The sequence below is a fragment of the Galeopterus variegatus genome, unplaced genomic scaffold (assembly GCF_000696425.1).
Source record: "Galeopterus variegatus unplaced genomic scaffold, G_variegatus-3.0.2 Scaffold2875, whole genome shotgun sequence".
NCBI lineage: Eukaryota > Metazoa > Chordata > Mammalia > Dermoptera > Cynocephalidae > Galeopterus > Galeopterus variegatus.
This window is the reverse complement of record NW_007728986.1, coordinates 202,411-222,199: the sequence shown is the minus strand read 5'-3', so window position 1 is coordinate 222,199 and position 19,789 is coordinate 202,411. Positions and strand designations below refer to the sequence as shown.

The following is a 19,789-nucleotide window of genomic DNA, read 5'->3' as shown; positions in this document are numbered from 1 at the left end:
CGGCTTCCCCGCCGCAGCCGCCGCGAGCGCGGGCCGCTCGCTCTACGGTGGGCCCGAGCTCGTGTTCCCCGAGGCCATGAACCACCCCGCGCTGACCGTGCACCCGGCGCACCAGCTGGGGGCCTCCCCGCTGCAGACCCCGCACTCCTTCTTCGGCGCCCAGCACCGGGACCCTCTCCACTTCTACCCCTGGGTCCTGCGAAACCGCTTCTTCGGCCACCGCTTCCAGGGTGAGTGCCCACGCTGTGACCGCCAAGGCGGCCGGCCGGCGCCCGCGCTGCGGAGACGCGGGGGTGGCTGGGGGCGCGCGGGGCTGTTCAGAAGTTGTTACCGAGGAGGTTGCGGGTCCACAGAGGTCGATTCCCATGCCGGGAAAAACGGCTCCGGGTCTACCCGCGCCTCTGCCGCGTTGCTCTCCCTCCCGGAGAGTCAGGTTGGGACCTCCAGGCTTTCCCAGGAATGATGCCGGTCCGGACGCCAAGCCCTGGCTCATCCTTGGAGCCTCTCCCGGCCGTCCCCATGGTCTGTCCTATTATCCATCTCGGCTGAGCCAGTCTCAGCCCAAGCCCAGAAAGCGCAGCGCCCGCCGCCCGCCCGCCGCCCCGGCTTGACCTGGGACCGTACTACCCTCGCACGTCCATCACCAACTCCCAGGGATCTGCACTCGCTGGCGCGGGCAGGCGGGGGAAAGTCCATCCGCGTGCCCCGGCTCTGTGGGAAGCAGGGGCAGTAGGGAGGGCGAAGCGGAGAGTTAATGTTCAGTGTGCAGTGCTCTGCAGTCTAGGGATGTTTCTCCGCAACCTCGGCCGGACTTCCCAAGTCACACGTGCCTCTCTGAGGAGGTTCGCAATAAACAAACTGGCTTCCTCCGCCGCTGGCAGCCTCCGGGAGCCCTCCCGGCTACTGCGGAACCGAAGGCAGTATTTCCAGACAGGGGGCGGGGGCAGGGGGCTTTCGAGATTGCAGCCAGTCTGAGCCTCCTTTTCTGCACCGAGCAATCAGTTTGCTAATGAAGATGTCCCACTGGACACACACACACACACACACACACACACACACACACGTTTCAAATACTTGACTTTTCCAAAGAAAAGAGAGTTGCGTTTGTTGGAGTTCATTTTCTTCCTTGAATTTGTTGGAGTTTGTTTTTCTTTTCTTTCTTTCTTTCTTATCTTTAAAAGAATGGCCTTGATTTATGCAGAAATTGCTTAGTTTCCAGTTTTATTTTGTTAGTGTAGACCAGACCCCAGCCTGTGAGCTTCCATGGCTCAGAGCTAGGTAACCCTGCTTTTAGTGAAACAAATGAAAGGATATGCCTGGAGCTTCCGGCTCCTAGAGCTAATCTGACGACAAGCCAGGTCTACACAAAGTAAATTTGATGATTAGTCCAATTATTTGATACTAAAAGAAAAATGTTGAAGCTTTGGGTATGGCTGCTTGACTGTTTCACAGAAAACCGCTTTTCCGGGTCCCGATTTGCCAGACAGTTTTCTCAGTCCCACCTGGGCAATAGATATTGACCCGGCAGATCCCACAAAACCAGAGAATGTAATTATTTGAACAAGAATTTTTGTGGGCAGACTTACCTCCTCTGGGGATTTCAAAGACTTTCCCAAATCCAAATGTAAAAATAAATAAATAAATAAATAAATAAAAAGAAGAAGAAGAAGAAAGAAAGAAAAAAAGAAAAAAAAACCCTACGATGTCAGCCGTTTGGGGCAAGAATTCCTGTCACTTAAAATCAATGTTTACTGACAAAATGAGGTTTTATTCAAGATTGAGCAGACTGCCCCGGTCCTCCGTGGGCTCGATCCTCAGCCTGAGTTTTGCAGCCTGGAGCCCACTGGCCGAGTTGGAGTTGCGGCGGTTTGCGAGCCCGCCGGCCGGGGCGGCGGAGGGGCCCGCGGGTAGGGAGATAGTAGGAGGGAAAGGGACTCAGGGAAAGGAAAAGAGGAGAGGGCAGGGCCGGTCCCAAGTCCTGTGGCCTCCAGCGGCGTGGCTTGTCCGGAGGCGGCCTCCCGGACGGCGCCCTCGGCTTCGGATCCGGCGCCCCGTGCTCTCCGCGCGGTCTTTCGCGCCTCCGGCTTCTCCCGCGCAGGCCGAGGGCGCCTCGAGAGAGAGATCAAGCTCCGGCTCTGAGCATCCCCAGGCAGGCGAGGCCGCGTAAATCCTCCGCAAAACCCTCTCGGAAATTGCCGCCTCTGCCAGAGCAATCGGGCTCAGCGGGTACGTTGTCGAATGGCACAAACGGTTGGATTTTTCTCTCAAGAACCGTGTCTGGATGCGGAGATGGAGCCACGTGTGGCCGCATTTTCGAACACAGAAATCCACTGGGCACGGAAGGACTTTTCGAACTCTGAGATGCTGCAGATTTGGGGCCCCGGGAGACCAACGCGCGCCTGGGCGACTCTGCGCCCTCCGGTCCCGGCCTGGCCTCGGGGCTGGGAGTCGAGCCGTCCCCGGTCCTCCGGCGCCGCGTTTTCTAGAGAACCGGGTCTCTCTGATGCTCATTTCAGCCCGGTTTTAATGCAAGAAACGAAACCCTACACGAACGAACGAAAAAGGAGCGTGTCAGCGCTGTGTGCGCAGCGCTCTCGGGCGGCGCGGTCCCGGCGCGCGGAGCAGCGGCTTCTCCGCTAAGCGAGGCGGTGGAAGAGGAAAAGCGAACGCAGAATGGCCGGGACCCCGAAGCCCGGGCCCGCTTGCGAGGCCCAAAGGGGAGGGGCCGGCGAAGACAGGGCCGAATTTCGGCGCTACTTCCCAGAGATCAAGAAGTTTCCGGGCCTGGGAGCCGTGCCTGGAGGGGGCTGTGGGTGACCCAGACCTCCGGGACCAGCGATGGTAAATGGGCCGGTGCTTCAAAGGGCGCCTTTGTTCCGGCAGGAGAAGGAGGAATGGGGTTATCTTCGCTGCTTGGCCTGCCTCTCCCTTTCCTAGCTCCAGACCCCGCCGCCTCGCCATCCGGCTCTGAGCCCCTGGCCGGCCGAGGCCTTTCCAGCCGGGCCGACAGCTCGAGCCCAGGGTGCTTCCGATCCGTAGCCCCCTCCTGCAGCCGCCCCATTCCTGAGAGTCTCTATTGCTAGTTTCCAGCCATTGCCTTGAAGAGGCCCGCAGAGAGAGGCTGTAGGAAAGCTGGAGGGGGTTGGGGGGCGGGGAGTGTTCAGTTCCCAGCTCCAGGGAAGGCTCTGACAGTCCCTTTCCACTTTCCCACCTGTCCTAGTCTGAAACTGACAACCCGTTCTCACAGCCGGGACCTACTTCATCCAAACACGCTGCACCTCAGCCCCAAGCTTGTTTTGCTTTCCTGGTCTAGTCAAAGGAAACGGAAGACGTGGTGTGGATGGTTAGGGCCTCCCTACAGGTCATAATGAGAGGAGTCCAGGTACATAGGCATCTAAGGGACCAGCCTGTCCTTACAGAAACGTGTAGCAATTGATCAGTTTCTCAGCGTGTTTAGTTTTGTACTCAGCATCCTCTTTACAGGGAAAAGCCCTGCTTCTTTTAAAATCAAATAACCTGTCATCACTTAGCAGCATCTTGAATAATTTTCCAGCCTACTGCTTCTTCTTGGTTGGGTTAGAACCTCTGTTTTTGTACATGCATGTGGACAAAGACTGTGGGACACATACCATAGACACTACAGTGAATTGGGGCCATTCTTTCAGAGGTAGACTCCAAGCCTAGCTTTCCTTTTAAATTGCTGGGCTTGAGGCAAAGGAGCTTGTACAGCAGGACAGGAGTGTGTTGCTTCCATCCTCCACTCTGGGTTTACAGACAAACATGCAGCCTTCACCACACAGGTGACTGGCACATACCACAGAATCACAAAACAGCCACGAAGTCACACACACTGGAGCAGATTGCAGTCCTGACTTCTCAGCCCCACACTGACCTTCTCACTTCTGCATCCCACTCACACACACCTTCAGGGCCTTTCCACGTTGCAGCCTCACTTCTGACCTGGGCCAGCCCAGCAGCTGAGGCCAAACCCTGAGAACACTGTGATGAGCTAGGCTTTCTCCCTCCTCCTCTTGTTTATTTGTCCAGAGGAAACCACTGTTGGGACTTCACCTTCGCTCAAAATGACGTTGTTTTTCAAAGTAATTCATTTTAACATCAACAAGAAGTATTTGCTTCCCACCCTCCTCTCCACCTTTCCCCAGCCAACCACATTGGCCCCCACCCCAGGGATTTTAATTCTCCTTATTTTCCCTGGAGCATGCTCTTCATTTCTCTGCCTCTTTCCCCTCTCTGCCAGGCCACATCCCCTGATCATCTGTCCCCTCCACCACCCCAAGTTAAACTTGTTTTCCTTCAGACAGGCCTGAGGGCTCTGAGCCTCCCCTCACCTTATACAGGGTGTTCCTCTTCCATCTCCCTGTGGTATGGTCCCACCCCTTCTTGTAGCAGCATAGATACAGCAACTTGAAATGGATAAGGTGACTGGAGGTTAGCGACTTTGTCTCCCCCCCCCCTCCAGGCACTAGCTTCTCAATCTTAGGCAACACTGTCCACAGAACATTCCAGCAATACAGCTGTTCTGTGTAGGTATCCAAAGCCCAGGGACTTGGAGAAAGTGAGGTCAGGCAGTTTCCACCAGCAGAGGGACATGAACAGTTACCTGGAGAGTTTTAGCAACAGAATCTCAATTACTACTTTCCTTTGCTTCGTTTATATAGACGTTTCCAGAAATGGGAGATCTCGATGAAATATCCAGATAATTGTCTTAAAAGCAAAACAACAGGTCAAATTGAGTCAAACCAGTGGCCATCTCTGAAGGAATTAATTGTATCCATCAATCTCAACAACTAACTGTCAAAACATTCCATGTAGGGCTCCATGTCCTTGGTGGGTCAGAGGGATTGTGCCAGTGCCTGAAAATCCACGGGTGGTGCTGTCAGGGCCTGTTTTGAGGCAGCACATGCAACTAAGCCAGAAGTCATGTGAGGGCCTAGTGGGGGGTTCATTGAGACTGTGGCTGTGGGTGGAAGCTTGGTTTTAGCTTTTGTAGTTCCTGACCCACCACCCCAGCCTCATCCAGTTCAGTGTTAATCCCTCCTTCTGTGTGTGGGAGCTGAATCACCATGATGGCCAACATTTGCCAAAGGACAGTCACACTCTGAAAATCATGTACAGTAGATGGGAGAAAAAGACAGTAGGGAGGCTGGAGTATATATTTACACACGCCCATGCAGAAACCAATATATCTATATCTATATATATTAGAGAAAAATATGACATCTAGATATTTATACACATGTTTCTTCAGCATGGGACTGTTCAGGGATGAAGCAGGGACTTTTCCCACCAGAGAGCAGTAAGAGTCTCCTGTGCGAGGCAAGGTTTCACCCTAGAGGCTGAGCCTCCAGGCAGCCAAGGCTTGGGGAGAGAGAGATGGGGTGGGGGGAAGAAGGAGCCTGACTTTAGATCTCCAGGCACTGCCTGGACCATTAACCTCGCCCCTGGCCTATTTTTAACTCCTGCAAGATAAAGCCTGGGCTGTTGGCAGGAGTTTTCTATGGGCGAGTAGCCTGAGCATTTAGCTGCAAGACTAGTTTAAGCAGGTGTGAAAGGAGAGCTCCTTGGACACCTTCTCGTTCCTGAATCTGGGTTTGGCATGGGCTTGCCCAACAGCCTGGCTGTTCCCCTTGACACCTTCCTGGCACCAGCCCTTCTACTCTTGGTCCTCTTTGAGGGAGATGCTTTGCATCCAGTTAATTAAAAGCAAATTATGGAGGCCGGTGTGGGGGCAGCGCTGCCGCCGGGAAAGGTCAAAGAAAGAGAGCCAAGGGACTTTTGCCCCCTCTTGGCCTCTTCTTCGGCTTCTCCAGGCAGCGTGGATTTGGGCTGGTCGGCACCTCACCGCCTCTTGGCCTAACAGTGCAGTGCTGCGAGTCCTCGAGTCTCCCGGGGTAGCTCTCGGAATGTGGGGAGGCGGTGGGGAGGGAAGGGGCAACAAAAGGGAAAGGAGAAGTGTACGCGAGAGAGAGAGATTGGAGAGGGTAGCGGAGCGCCTAAAGGCAGGGCGCGTGGGAGCGGGATGGGCGGCCCGGCTGCAGCTCACGCGCGCCTTCTCCCTGTCTGTCCCTGCGTGTGCTGCCGTCGGCCGCGCGGCCACAGCGAGCGACGTGCCCCAGGACGGGCTGCTTCTGCACGGCCCCTTCGCGCGCAAGCCCAAGCGGATCCGCACGGCCTTCTCGCCCTCGCAGCTGCTGCGGCTGGAGCGCGCCTTCGAGAAGAACCACTACGTGGTGGGCGCCGAGCGCAAGCAGCTGGCCGGCAGCCTCAGCCTCTCCGAGACGCAGGTAACAATCACCCCCGCCTCGGCCTGCCCTGCGCCCGGCACTGCGCCCGGGACCCGCGTGCAAGGGAGGCGGGCGGGGGCAGGACCCACCCGAGCCTCGTCCCCCAGCCTCCTAGCCCCGAGTTCTCTCCCGCCGGGTTCCGAAAGCCGCCCCGCGGCGCTCCGGCAAGCCCGTCTTTAGAGCCCTTTCCCTCCTACTGTGTCGAGCTTGCTGAGGCCGCAGGTCCTTTATCAAGCACTGAGGCCCCAGCAGGAGGCAGAATAAATACAAACCGTATCCGAGTCCCGCTCCCAAAGCCACTCAGAAGGGGCCAGATTACTAGGAGGCAGAAGGCCTCCCCCGGGGAGGGCAGTGCGGGCCAGCACCGTGTCCCCTGGAGCGGGTCTCAGCCCTGTTCTCCCGCCACTGTCTCGGGGCGCTCACAGTTCTGCGGGATAACCTGGCCTTCCCCGTACCGGCTTCCAGGCTGTGCATGGGCAAAGCTGGCGGAGGCCTCGGCTGCCCGCCAGCGGATGTGGTGTGGGGAGAAAGCCCGGGTGTCCTCAGGTTCTCAGCGTCAGAAGCAGAGGGGCTTAGCCACGGAGGAGCCAGTCCCTGCTTTGGGTCCGAGGGTGGCACTGATCCCGGCGCAGGCAGGCTGCTAGGGCTCCGGAAACCACGGTGTGTGCGCACGGAGCATGTGAGGGGCCTGGGAATGGTGGGAAGGTAGACTCTGGGGACCCAGGAGCTGTTCTCAATCACTGGAAAAGCCGTCGAGTTGGGGAGGGAATAAGTCCTGATGTTGTTGGAGGGGTATGAAATGGATGAAATTACAATTACCGTGTAGTATTTTTGTAATTAAGAAAACATTTTTTAAAGAATTACATGAGTTACAGGGAGGCAGATTTGGGTTCACTGTAAGGAAACCTTTGCCATAAATAAATGGCTGCCTGGAAGCATTGCCTAAGCTCTTGGTCCACCTGGGGTCCCACGTGTTGGAGCGGCTGAGCGACCCTCTGCACAGCTGCTGTCCTGGAGGCGGATTTCAGTGTCTGGATGGGCCTTGCGTCCCCGCCAGCTCCCAGATCTGCGAATGGGAGACGTCGGCTCGCGCCACTCGGCAACTCCCACCGGGTTACAGTTCACCTTCGCTCCCCTTTCCTCCTGGTCACGCTCCCTGCTACTCCTCCCCAGTCCCGGACGGTGAGAAGGGAAGGGGCGACCTGGGCCTACTGTTAGCAGCAGGGTAGAAAGGGGACCTAGGAGAGGAGCCCAGACCCTAACCGCATCACCAGCTCCCTGCAGCCGACCTCACCCTCTTCTTCTTCTGTCGCATTTTGGCATCTATTGTCATATCTGTCTGATGCCCCACTTAGTCGGTGCATCGCTCCCAGTTGCATGGTAGGACCTGTTTTCAGATTTGCTACCTGGGCTGTTCTAACTGCAGAGAAAAAACTTATGAAACAACGGAGTTAATCTTTAAAATGTTTTTTTTAAAGATATTTTAAAAAATAAGTTAGTAAAATAACACCCCTTTTTGCCCCCTGGCAAACAGTGTTTTGAAATTGTTTAAAACAAGGTGTCAACTTAAGAATGGTGTTTATAATTAGCGTTATTTAAAAAGTAATATTTATTAAATTTTAACTGTAGAAGCGTAAGAAAACAAAACGGTTTATAGTCCCACCACCCACAGATTAATACTTGTTGAAATAATGTCATTGTTTTTAAACTTTCAGTTTTTAAGCTCAGCAAGAGAATTTTTAATTAACTTTCTTTCAAACTCAATCTAGCTGCCTGTCAATATTTGCTCCTAACAATGCAGTTAGTAAATGAACCGATTGTCTTTCATTTTTATTATGTTTCAGACATATATTTAGAACAAAACCAGATTGAATAATATAATGTATCCAGCTTCATTAACTATCAAAATTTATGGCTAACCTTGTTTCATCTGTAAATGAACTGCTTTTTGCATATGAAACAAGAAGAACCATGGAAGGTTTGAGCCTGAATAACCTCCTGTGGCTGCCTGTCTTTCCAAGCGAGGACCCTGAGATGGAGAGATGTCCTGGGCAGAGCTCCCTAGGCAGGCAGACTTGATTTTAAATACTTGCCTCCCTGCTAGCTGACCGTGTCACCATCGGCAAGTTATTCAACCTCTCTGAGCTCTGGTTTCCTCATCCAGAAAATAGGTGGCTTTAATCCTTAAACAACCTAATATGAACTCAAATAATATTAATTCCCATCCCCAGTCCCTTTCCTTCCCTTTATTCAAAGTAATATGTCAAGTTAGTGGCATGATGAGATCCAAACCTGGGTGCCCTCTTGGTCCACTGTTCTTCCTGCCACATCCAGCCTCCCTCATCAGAGTTGTCTTTCTGTTGCCCTTGAAACTTATCATTTGGACCTATGCTATATAATTAACTAATTATCTATCCACCTCTCCATATTTACCAAGCAAGCTTACCTGTCATTTCCAGCTCTAAACTATTTGTCAAGCATCAGTTACTCCCATCAGCCCCACCATGTATTTCTACTGTTAAAATCTATATTTGTCTCTCAGAGCTCTCTAATCTGTCTAATTATCTATCCACCTCTCCATATTTACCAAGCAAGCTTACCTGTCATTTCCAGCTCTAAGCTATTTGTCAAGCATCAGTTACTCCCATCAGCCCCACCATGTATTTCTACTGTTAAAATCTATATTTGTCTCTCAGAGCTCTCTAAGAGCCCTCACAGATAGCTGTTTTATATCTAGCCATCTACGTCTGTCTGCTCATTATAATTGCCTCCCCAAACTGGCTAATTTATATTTCCTATTTTCTATTAATTATGTTCTTCTTCCTAACAGTGACTCCTATTTACCCATCTGTTGATTGTCTCTTTATCCTCTATTTTGTTTTATATTCTGCGTGTGCACCATCTATCTCAAACTTCCGTCTCTATAGAGCTATTTAGGAACTTACACAGTATATTCTGTCTGCTAAGGGCTATCGATCATCTCGTCGGCTGTAGCTTTGTCTTGTCTCTGGGCCTCAGTTGCTGTATCTGTGAGAATGAATGAAATGAATTCCAGGGTTCATTCCAGCCCTGTGTTTCTGTGGCTCATCTATATTTTACTTTTCTGTGTTTTTGTATAATCTCCACATTCTCAGAGCTTGCATTATATCCCTACCCATCATAATATGCATCAAGCTTTGCTGTTTTTACTTGTTTAATTATCTTCCAAGTCTGACATGTAGAACAGCTGCCTCCATCTCTCAGGGAGATCTTAAAATACAGATTCCCAGGCCTCACCCAGGAGATTCTCTTGGGGGTCCAGGATGGGGCCCAGGAAAGAGCTTTTAAAAACAGCTCTCTGGGTGATCCTCAGGAACAACAGGCATAAGCATCTTAGCTCTGGGAGGCAGAAGCCAAGCCTGACTATTTCCCACAGGGCCCAGCTCAGTGTCCAGCATGGAGTAGATGCTCAATAAACATATATTGTATGAATGGACAAATTTCTCTTGATTCCACACACATCTGAACATTAGCTTTATCAGTCTTTCCTCTTGCTCTCTGCTGTCACTGCTCCCTCCCTTTTCCTCTCCTTCTATCTTTCCCTTGCATTTTCACAGCTGGTTATTGATTTAGATGATGCAAACCCCAGTTTGTGGATAAAACTTCTGGGAGGGTTAAGCAGATTAGTGTGCGGGCAAGATCTTAATTTAGAGCTCAAGGGTCTCTATACTCCCAAAGCTCAGCATGAGGTGCTGGAAGGTGGGCTTCCTGAGCTGCTTTGTTGAGATAAGGCAGTATGTTTAGTTGGGAGTGGGCTATTTGTGCTGGGATGGCCAGTGGGTCAACCTAGGAGGTGGAGGGAGGGGCACTGGGCAAAGGTCAGTTCTCCCTTCTTGTTCTAATGACTTGCCCCTCGCTGCTGTGGTGCAGCCCTGGAGTTTGACCAGTAAAGCACCTGTCTAAGCTTCAGTCCTGGTGCTGGTTGGGCTGATCCAAGCCTAGGTCAGATCAGAGCCTCCAGTGTGGTGTTGTGTGTGATGGGCATGTGTAACATGTGTGTGCCCACAATATGGGGCACGTATGGGCTTAGTGTGATTGATGCCTAAAGGTCAGGTGATATCATAGGTATGCATCAGATGCCAGTAGGCAGTCACATGACATCGAGTGCAGCTTGCATGCTTCTGTGTATGTGTGTTCTTGTGTTTGTTTATGGGAGGATGTTAATTTTAGGGGGAGTGAGAGAAAGCATATGGTTGCTCCAGGATGATAAATTGGTCAGTATTTCCAGCTGCCCTTCCTGCTCTGTACCAATCATCAAATGTTTCTTGACTTTGCCTGGCTTTGAGTTTAGCTGAGCTGTGAGGAAAAAGAGTGCAGAAATGTGTTCCTTGGCTTTGGAGATTCCTCATTTAATGGTGGAGGCTAAGTGCAATGCTTGCACACTCACAGAACATGTAAAGGATGAGCTACTGGGGTCACCCTGAGGTCACAGCTGTGGGCTGAGGGGGTCAGGGGAGATCTGCATGGGTGGAAGGCTCCCAGGAGGCCTCAGACATGGAAGGCTTGGAGGGATGCCTAGGATTCTAGATTTGTGGAAAGGAAGGGTAGGGTTTGAGGTTAGCAGATTAAGAGGAAGCAGGAGTCACCAAGTCCAGTTGCCGTCTTGAAGCCTGAGAGCAAGGAGGGATGTCTTGGGAGGCAGAAGTTTATGGTCACCTGCCTATGGGTTCTCCCCCCATCCCCTAGAGGCATGGTAAAGAGGCTTCTTAGGGTCTCTTCCTGCTCTGGAATGTCCTGCCCTTAGAAGTATGGATGAGAAGCAAGGAGGGATGTCTTGGGAGGCAGAAGTTTATGGTCACCTGCCTATGGGTTCTCCCCCCACCCCCTAGAGGCATGGTAAAGAGGCTTCTTAGGGTCTCTTCCTGCTTTGGAATGTCCTGCCCTTAGAAGTATGGATGAGAAGGAGATATCCAAGCAACTTGAGTTTTAGGGAAAAGTCAAGAGACCTTTGCTACTAGCTCACTGTGTGTTCTGAGATGAACACATCCCTTCTCTAAGTCTTGGCTCTTCCCCAAGAACTTCTGCATCTCTGATGTTCCAGGAGTCCTGTGTGGTGGGGTGAGGAGGAGGTAAGGGAGATTTCAGCTGTTCCTTGAGGAGTTGGGACAGGGGACAAGTCTTGAGGAGACAGGTTAATTTTGTGATGTTTCTCTGAGAGTGAGGGTGAGGGTCCAGGACAGGCTGAGAGAGGAGGAGACAAGAAGGCTTAGGAAGAGTTAGAACTATGGTTGGTAGGGAGTTGGAGGTGACCTCAGCTTGGTGGGGTGAGGGTTGAACTTAGCAGGGCAGTGGGCTTGACCCCTGAGAGTAGGAACAGCTCATATGATCAAATGATAGGAAATGGATTCCCAGACAATAGGGCCAGGAAAAGAGTAGGCTGAGGGGTGACTTGATTGATGTCTCCAAGCCACTATCTACTCTGAGGATTTTCTCCGTATCTGAGGATGACAGAATAGGAGGACAAAAGGAACTTCCTATGTTAGAGTTACAAGGCCTTAATAGGGATATCTGAACTCCTTGAGGACAGAACAGGTATTTACCTGAAAGTATGTAGGGGTCTGGAGCCATAGACCCTTCCATTTGGGATGGGCTAAGTTTGGAGGAGAGATGGAAAAGAAGGGATCTAGACCTCATTCATTCAACGTTTACTTTATTCAAAAGTAAAGTCTGATTAACTCTGAAAATATTGGCTGGAGCTTGTTAGTTCATTTGTTCATTCAGTCTTGCATTAATACATGGATGTCTTCATTCATTAATGCGTACATTGATCAATACTCTGATGAACTGATGCATTCATTCATCCACAGCAGTTTCACCCTCTTCATCCTGCCTGACTCAAGCTGGACCTTGCTCCCCCCTCCAGTTATACATCTTTCTCCCCCACTCCCTCCCCCAAAGTGGCTAATCCAATCTACCACATGGAGAATTAAGAACTGGCCCTCTTGCAAAACTGTTCACTAAACTAAGCTAAAAAAGGATCCCATCTCTCTAGCACTTGGCTCTTCCCAAACCCATTTTCTGATTAGACTTCAATCCCTCTTCTATTGATTTTGTCCTGTTTTCGAGGTCTGGCCCAGGCACCTTTAACCTAGAGCATAGAGCTATCTTACCTCACCTCTGCCCAGTTGGGTGACTATACGTGGAAAATGTCCTCTGGGCTGAGCACTCGGACCCCAAAGCTGACTATCACACCACTTTCATTCTCCAGATTCTTACAGTCTGGTGAGGAGACAGATGTGAATAAATAAATTAGTGCGCAGCTGAGGTCACTGTTACTGAGACAGGGAAAAAGGACAAGCAGGTGATGGGGCAGATCCCATCTAGGAACATCCAAGCAGGATGTCTTGCAGGCTGAGACTATTCTGGGTTGGGTAAGTCAGGCAAAAGTGGAGAGTCTTGGAAGGATCTGGCCTCTCTGAGAAACTGAGAGACATTAAGTGAGGTGAGGACTTGTGAGACCACAAGGAACCTTTCTCCAAACCCAGAGAGGTCAGAGTTGGGCAAAGGGATCCTCCAGCCAACATCTCAACTGTCTTTTGGGGGCTGACAGAGAGGCTGGTATTGGGGGTAAGATGCATGCAGAATAGGTACAGACTCCTAAGCTGGCTTTCATAGAGCTGGTAGCCATATCATGTGACCTGGTTTCTTTCTAGGTCCTCTGTCCTCTAGGGAAGGAGCTTTGGGATGACCACAGAGTTGCCCGGCTGGGTTAGGGAGGTCATGGGATATCACTCTTATCTCCTACTACACTCAGAACCCAGTTCCTTTTATTTGTCAAAGTAAACATTAATGTCGTTTTCCGTAATGTATTAAAGAAAGTTCAGAAGAGCAGAAAGAAGAAAGAAGTCACCCATACTTTGGGTACATTTCCTTCTAGTCTTTTTTCCCCATGCAGATTTTGTTTTTCTATGGTTGTGATCACACTGTGCCAATGCTGTGCATCCTGGCTTTTTCACTAATATTATGAAGTCATAAGCATCCCCCTGTTACTACAGTCTTTGTAAACAGCATCTGGACACTCAGCCCAAGGCTGTTCTTCAGAAGATAGCCAGGCTGCCTATGGAGAGGGTTTATGTCCCTCTTTCTAGAGAGCTGCCTCCTTGACCCCAGTATTTTTCATGGAGAAATTACTCAGAATCACCTTTCACTTAGGTGTGCCAGGAAGCTGCCCTTGGCCTGAAAACACATCTTGTTCCTCAAGTTGCACCATAGAAGTTTTCCTTCTTTGTGCCAGTATTTTTTTTTTTGGTGGCTAGTCTAGATCCAAACCCTTGAGCTTTGGGTCAGTGTTGCTGGGCAAGGATAGCGTGCTGGGTCATCTCGCTGGAGGCCAGTGTGATTGTCAGAGTCTCCTTCCTGGAAGGAGACTTGGGAGTGTGTGGGGGAGGGAGAAAAGTGCAGAAAGGGGTCCTCTGTCCCTTGTATCACCCACCATCACCTGGTGATCGCCTTCATCCAGCCCACTCAGGCTTCTCAGGAATGAGGCCCCAGCCCTGCTCCAGCCCTGAGTCATGGGGGTCCTCTGTCCCTTGTATCACCCACCATCACCTGGTGATCGCCTTCATCCAGCCCACTCGGGCTTCTCAGGAATGAGGCCCCAGCCCTGCTCCAGCCCTGAGTCATACACAGGAGGCAGGGTGAGCTCGCCCACCCTCTGGCTGGCACAGTCTGAGGTGGGTGGGATCCATGGAGGGGACCGAGAGGAGTGTCTGGGAAGGGTGTGTGAGGCTGGTGCATCCTGGGCATGAAAACACCCTCAGGGCCCGGATGCCAGGCCTGCTTCTGGCTGCCGCTTCCTGGCTTTGAGGCTGAGGCCTGTGCTTTCCCCCATTCTCAGGGAGTGGGAGCTGGACTAGGTAGTTTCTGACTACCTTCTGTCCTGTCCAGGGTTCGAGGATCTCCCTCAGTAGCCAATGCTGCTGCCAAAACCGAGGTGCTCACCATCATCGCACACATACAACTTACCACGCATGCTCTGCACAGCTGCAGTTGGCATCACCTACTTACTTTTAAATGTGCTGTCATTTCCAGGAAACCATCCCTGCCTCTCTGCATCACCTCCCCCAGGGACCGTCTGAGCGAGAGTCCAGGAGGTGCCCCAGAGCTGCTAGGGTTGCAACAAACATTTCTCCTGAGATGAGGATGAGGGACTTAAACCCAGTGAGAGTAAGCAACTTAGCCAAGGACGGGCACCGAGGCTCCTCCTGCCAACTCTGAGGCTGGTTTGGGTCTGGCCCGGCTCATCAAGACCATGTAGTCAGGTGGAATGGACAAAGGCCCTCTCCACAGTCCACAAGCACTGAGGCTAGTTCAGGAGCCAGGATGACCCTCCTAGATCATGCACAAGAGGATGTTAAGGGCTGTGTCCTGGACACTGACCAAATGCTGGAGGAGAAGGGAGAAGAGAGGGATGATTCATGATGGGATTAAATCTAGGGAGGCTTCCTGGAGGAGATGAGCTTAGACCTGCCTTTCCCCCTCCTACCTCACCCCACCATGGAGGGTGGTTGTCCAGTCTCTGCACCTCACCCCTCACCTTATCAGGCTCTCTGCCTGACACAGAAGGAGGGTGCTCACTGTGGTCAAAGGGGAGCTCACTGTCTTCTGGGATTTCTCCCACCCGATCCTTCTGTGACCTGTTCCTACTTCTGGATGGGCCATAGGGACCAGTGCTCTGGGGCAGGAGGTCCAGGGCTGCCCCTGAAGGTCAGAGCACTGCACTGTGGTGGGGCCCCAGGCACCCCTCCTCCCTATCCCATCCGTCCAAGGAAGATGGGGCCTCATTGGTGGATTTCAGACCCTGAGGAGCTGGAACCTGAGGGACCAGGGCTCCGCACCTGCCAAGCTCTGGCCTGCACAGCTCTACCTCTGATGTGGGATGGGGGAATTCCACATGAGGTTGCTAAGAAAGGGCCCCCTGGTGAAGGAGACAGGAAAGAGCATGTGAGATTAGACAGAGTTTCCAGTGGCAGGTTCCATAACCCTAGGTGTGGCCTGGCTGTCACAGGCACTGCTCTTGGTGTGGACACTACCTCCTGGTACAAAGCCATGTATGTTTTGCCTCTTTGTACGGCAAAGGGTATGGGTTCCACTTTAGGACCTCTGGGAGCTCATCGGGACCCATGCAATGGCTTGACATATGCTGTCCCATTTACTGTTCACATCAACCCTAGGAAGTGATTATTCTCTCTTCCCTAGAAACTGGTGGAGACCCAGGTCTCCTAGGTTCCAAAGCCTGTGCTCCTTCACCTCTGTTTTGCTGTGGCAATAGTAACCAGGATATTCAACAGCTCCGAGACTCCCTCCCTTACCTTTGTTTGAGAGGAAAACTGCCCTCTCTCTGGATCACTGTGTCCTCTTCCCACCCCACCTCATTTCACCTGGAAGAGCAGTCCTCCAGACCCGTTAGGTGGCAGCTGGCCAGAGGAGAGGACCTTGGCCTAGAAGCCTGACTCTGGGTAGCTTCGGTTTCCCCATTTGGCTCCCAGCTCAGCCCAAGTGCTAAGACCCCAGTGGCTGCTTTGGGGGGTCTCCTGGGTGTTTCTCATCTGTGACCCCTCCCTCCTTGGCCCAGGTGAAGGTGTGGTTCCAGAATCGGAGGACAAAGTACAAGCGGCAGAAGCTGGAGGAGGAAGGGCCTGAGTCTGAGCAGAAGAAGAAGGGATCCCACCACATCAACCGGTGGCGTATTGCCACGAAGCAGGCCAATGGGGAGGACATCGATGTCACCTCCAATGACTAGGGTGGCCAAGCACGAACCCATGAGGGCAGAGTGCTGCTTGCTGCTGGCCAGGCCCCTGGGTGGGCCCAAGCTGGACTCTGGCTGCTCCCTGGCCAGGCTGCAGGGAGGCCTCGAGTCACGGCCCCACAGAGCTTGGAGCCTGGGGCCACCACCGACAGAGGGACAAGAAATGGGCTGGCTGAGGCCTGGGACACTCAGCTGGCCAGGCTGCAGGGAGGCCTCGAGTCACGGCCCCACAGAGCTTGGAGCCTGGGGCCACCACTGACAGAGGGACAAGAAATGGGCTGGCTGAGGCCTGGGACACTCAGCCTTCTCCTTGGAGAGTCTGCCTGCTTGGCAGGCCGCCCGTCACCGTCACTGCAGCCTCCCAGCCACTCTCCATTTCTTATCTCCTTTTTGTTTTGCTGCGTTTGTCTTAATTTATTTTCCAGGCACCCACTGTAGTTCTTAGTGATCCCCTTGTGTCTCCCTTCCCTCTGGGAATAATAAAAGTCTCTCTTAATGACACAAGCATTCAGTGCCAACCCCAGAGCCTGTGAGCCTGGGGTGGTGGATTCTGGCTGTGGCAGTAGAGCAAGTGTGTTCAGGTCCCAGGAGCTTGGGGTGGGACGTAGGGTAGGACAAGGTCAATTCATTAACTTCACTCCTTTGTTGGTGGTTAACTCTGGTCTGTAGCTCTATCTCCGCAGCAGGAGAAACTGAGGCTAGACATAGGAAAGGCCATCCTGTGTCTTGAGGGAGGCTAGGCCCAGGTCTTTCCAGACTTATTAAGGGGGTGGAATCAGGTTCAGGTAGTTCCATGAGAGAGGAAGAGAAGGAGAGAGTTTCTCCACGCTCAGAGACTCTGGTGGCTTCTCTAGTAGAGGAGAAATCGGGAAAGGGGAGTACTGGGGGCTGGGCCAAGGGGGCACCATTCACATAGGCTGACAGTCCCAGCCCTAAGTTCTGGCCCCACCAGGATGCTCACCTGTCCTTGGAGAATCCCTGGGCAGGTTACAGCTTCAGAGACAGGGCTTGAGGCTGAGCCTGCAACTGGTGCCCAGGGACTCAGGGCCTCCCCAGCCCAAGAGTGAGCTACAAGGCAGGGTCCACTGAGCTCTTTAGTTCACCTGCCCTTTGGTTTGTCCATTTGTCTTCCCTACTTGTCACCTGTTAAGATTTTCTTCATCCTGGAAAAGCACAACCTGCATTCCTAACAGTCTTTCTCTTACGATGTCCAGACCTGTCTCCACTCCTTCACCTCCCATGTGCTCCCCAACCCTCTGCTCCTTGGCCTCTGCTCCACCACTCTTCTGATGCTAATGACGGTCACCAACCATGGTCACTGGCCACCCCCTTCTGGGTTCACCTGCTCCCCGGCTGCTGGCCATGCCCTTCTTGACACTCCTGCCTCCTCTGCCTTCACTGGTACCTTTGACACCGCCTCCGGCCTCTCTGAGTGCACCCGTTTCGGCCATGCCTTATCCCCTCTGTCCACCCCAGGGTCAGTCCTTGCTGCTCCTTCCTCCTCATCCTGCCCTCTGCCTGGGGGCTTCCCATCCACTTCCAGGACTTCTCTTTGGCTCTCTGGCCCATGTCTCCAGCTGACCTCTGTTGAGCTGCAGACCCTCTGAGGCAGTCACCCTCTGCACCCCATGCCCAAGCACCTCAAATCCAGCATGGTCACACATGACTGGACGCATATCCCCACCTGCTCTCCCAGTGTGTTCTCCTCTAGGATTACCCACCTTGGCAAGCAGTGTTAGCTGTGTCCACTGTTGCCCAAGGTAGAGGAAACCTGGGGGCCTTCCTTAAGCTTCCTCTCCCCCTGCCCAGCTCGGTCCACTCCCATCCAGTCTGTTGAGTCTATATTGGCTTCCCAGTCACACCTCCTCAGTATGGTGCCCCTCAGCTCCCCTGCCACTGGCCTGGCCCACATCTCCTCTTCTGGGGGACTGGGGACATAATGAAACTTCCATGAATGTCAAGGATGAGGCCCCCTCCATGCTGTGGCTAGGGTTTCAGCTCCCCTGCCACTGGCCTGGCCCACATCTCCTCTTCTGGGGGACTGGGGACATAATGAGACTTCCATGAATGTCAAGGATGAGGCCCCCTCCATGCTGTGGCTAGGGTACTCTTCCTCATGCCTAAATAAGACCATGTCACCTCCTTTCTGAGCCCCTCCCTCTGCTCCCCACCTTTTCCCCACCTTTGGCCTCTCCCATCTTGCTTCTGGTGTCCTCTGCCTCAGTCTCACCCATCCCTGTCCCTGAGCAAGCCACAGGTTTTCCCTGGGCTGTGCCTTTGCTTACACTGATCCTCCAGCTGGAGTGGTGGGTGAGTGCACCATGGGCGCTTGACCAATGTTGGACTCCTTGGGAAGATGTCAAAGGCCCAGGCAACAAGGCTGGGAACCAAGCACACAAGGTCCTTCTGCTGGGAACACAGACCCAGGTCCTGTTGGGACTGTCAGCACCTCTCGTCACTCTCTGCCCACCTCACTTGTGTCCAGTCAATGCTAGAAACCAAAGGGCTTTCTCCCATCCCAATGTCCCCTTCCTCTATCACCCAGGAATGGGTTCCTCATATCCTGAAAGTCCTGACCTGGGTAAGTCCTGGTTAAACAACATGATGACCGTCACTGCCAAGCAGGTGGAATAACTCTGGGGAGCAGGTATGCACATGGGGTGGGGGTGAGAAGAGGCATCCTCGGCCACTGTGGGGGGCGGAGGAACGGGTGAGCAGGTCCTCTGGACATCCTGTCACACTTAGTGTGGGAGGGGTCTGGGAAGATCATGGCAGAGCACCCCTGTCACCCACATAAAGGGCTGGGAAGGAGCCAAGGAAACTGCCAATCTCCCTGGGCCCAGCCTGCGTGGGGCGGGCGGGGAGTCCCTGCTGCAGTCCCCTCCATCCCTCATGTTGTGCCTCTCCCCGCAGACGGTAAATATTGGTGTTGTGACTTCATTAATAAAGGCTTCTGTGAGCCTGAAAAACATGGAATCAGGATGAACTATTTTCTGAGCTGCGGGCTTGCCAGGTTTGCTAATTTGGGAGTTTTTGGGTCCTCTCCAGGGAACAAACCAAAGTCTCTCTCTCGGAGACACAGATGCAGCCGAGAAGGGGAGAGGAAGGCGACGACTGCTGCTCCTTCCCTCCCGACGGCACCGCTCACCTGCAGCCCAGCGTCCTGTAAGGTGAGGACGGGGACCCTGGCCTGCTGGCTTCCTCGGCGGCAGGAGCTGCCCCGCCAGGGCTGAGGTATGATGAGCCCCTGTGAGACTGGACTCGCATGCGGCTGACGTGGAGGGCACGCAGGGGAGTCGTTCTGAACCCTTGCCTCATCCATGTGCCTCACCTTCAGGGAAAGATCTTTACACAACCTCTTGTCCGTGGAACTTTCCAGAACTAGTCCCCACGGGCTTCGCAGCAGTATGGCTCACGCTCTTAGCATGTCTGCGTCTTTGCACTGACTCCTCACAGGTGTTACGAATGCTTCCGTTGGGGCAGCGAGCAGCCCTGGCCAAGTGGCTCTGCCCAGAGGGACAGCCGGGTCACAGGCCTCTCCCGGAGCCCCTGCTCCGGGGCAGCCACGCAGGGGAGGGGCGAGAGGGGAGGCCAGCCGCCGAGCGAGCGGTGCAGGCCCAGCCAGCTTTCCTGTCAGACGGGAGCCGCCGAGGCGGAGCCAGACATAGGGAACAGGTTTAACCAATTACCCGAGCGC

At 53.1% G+C, this 19,789-nt stretch overlaps 1 protein-coding gene across 1 annotated transcript; it reads left to right on the top strand.

The window, feature by feature from the left end:
• Position 1: 1 nt before the first annotated feature.
• EMX1 (empty spiracles homeobox 1) lies at positions 2-16,269 on the top strand (the record flags this gene model as incomplete). Its single annotated transcript, XM_008583259.1, has 3 exons — positions 2-230; positions 6,121-6,305; positions 15,919-16,269. Coding segments are annotated over 3 exons (582 nt in total), but the record flags the coding sequence as incomplete, so codon positions are not given.
• Positions 16,270-19,789: the final 3,520 nt, after the last annotated feature.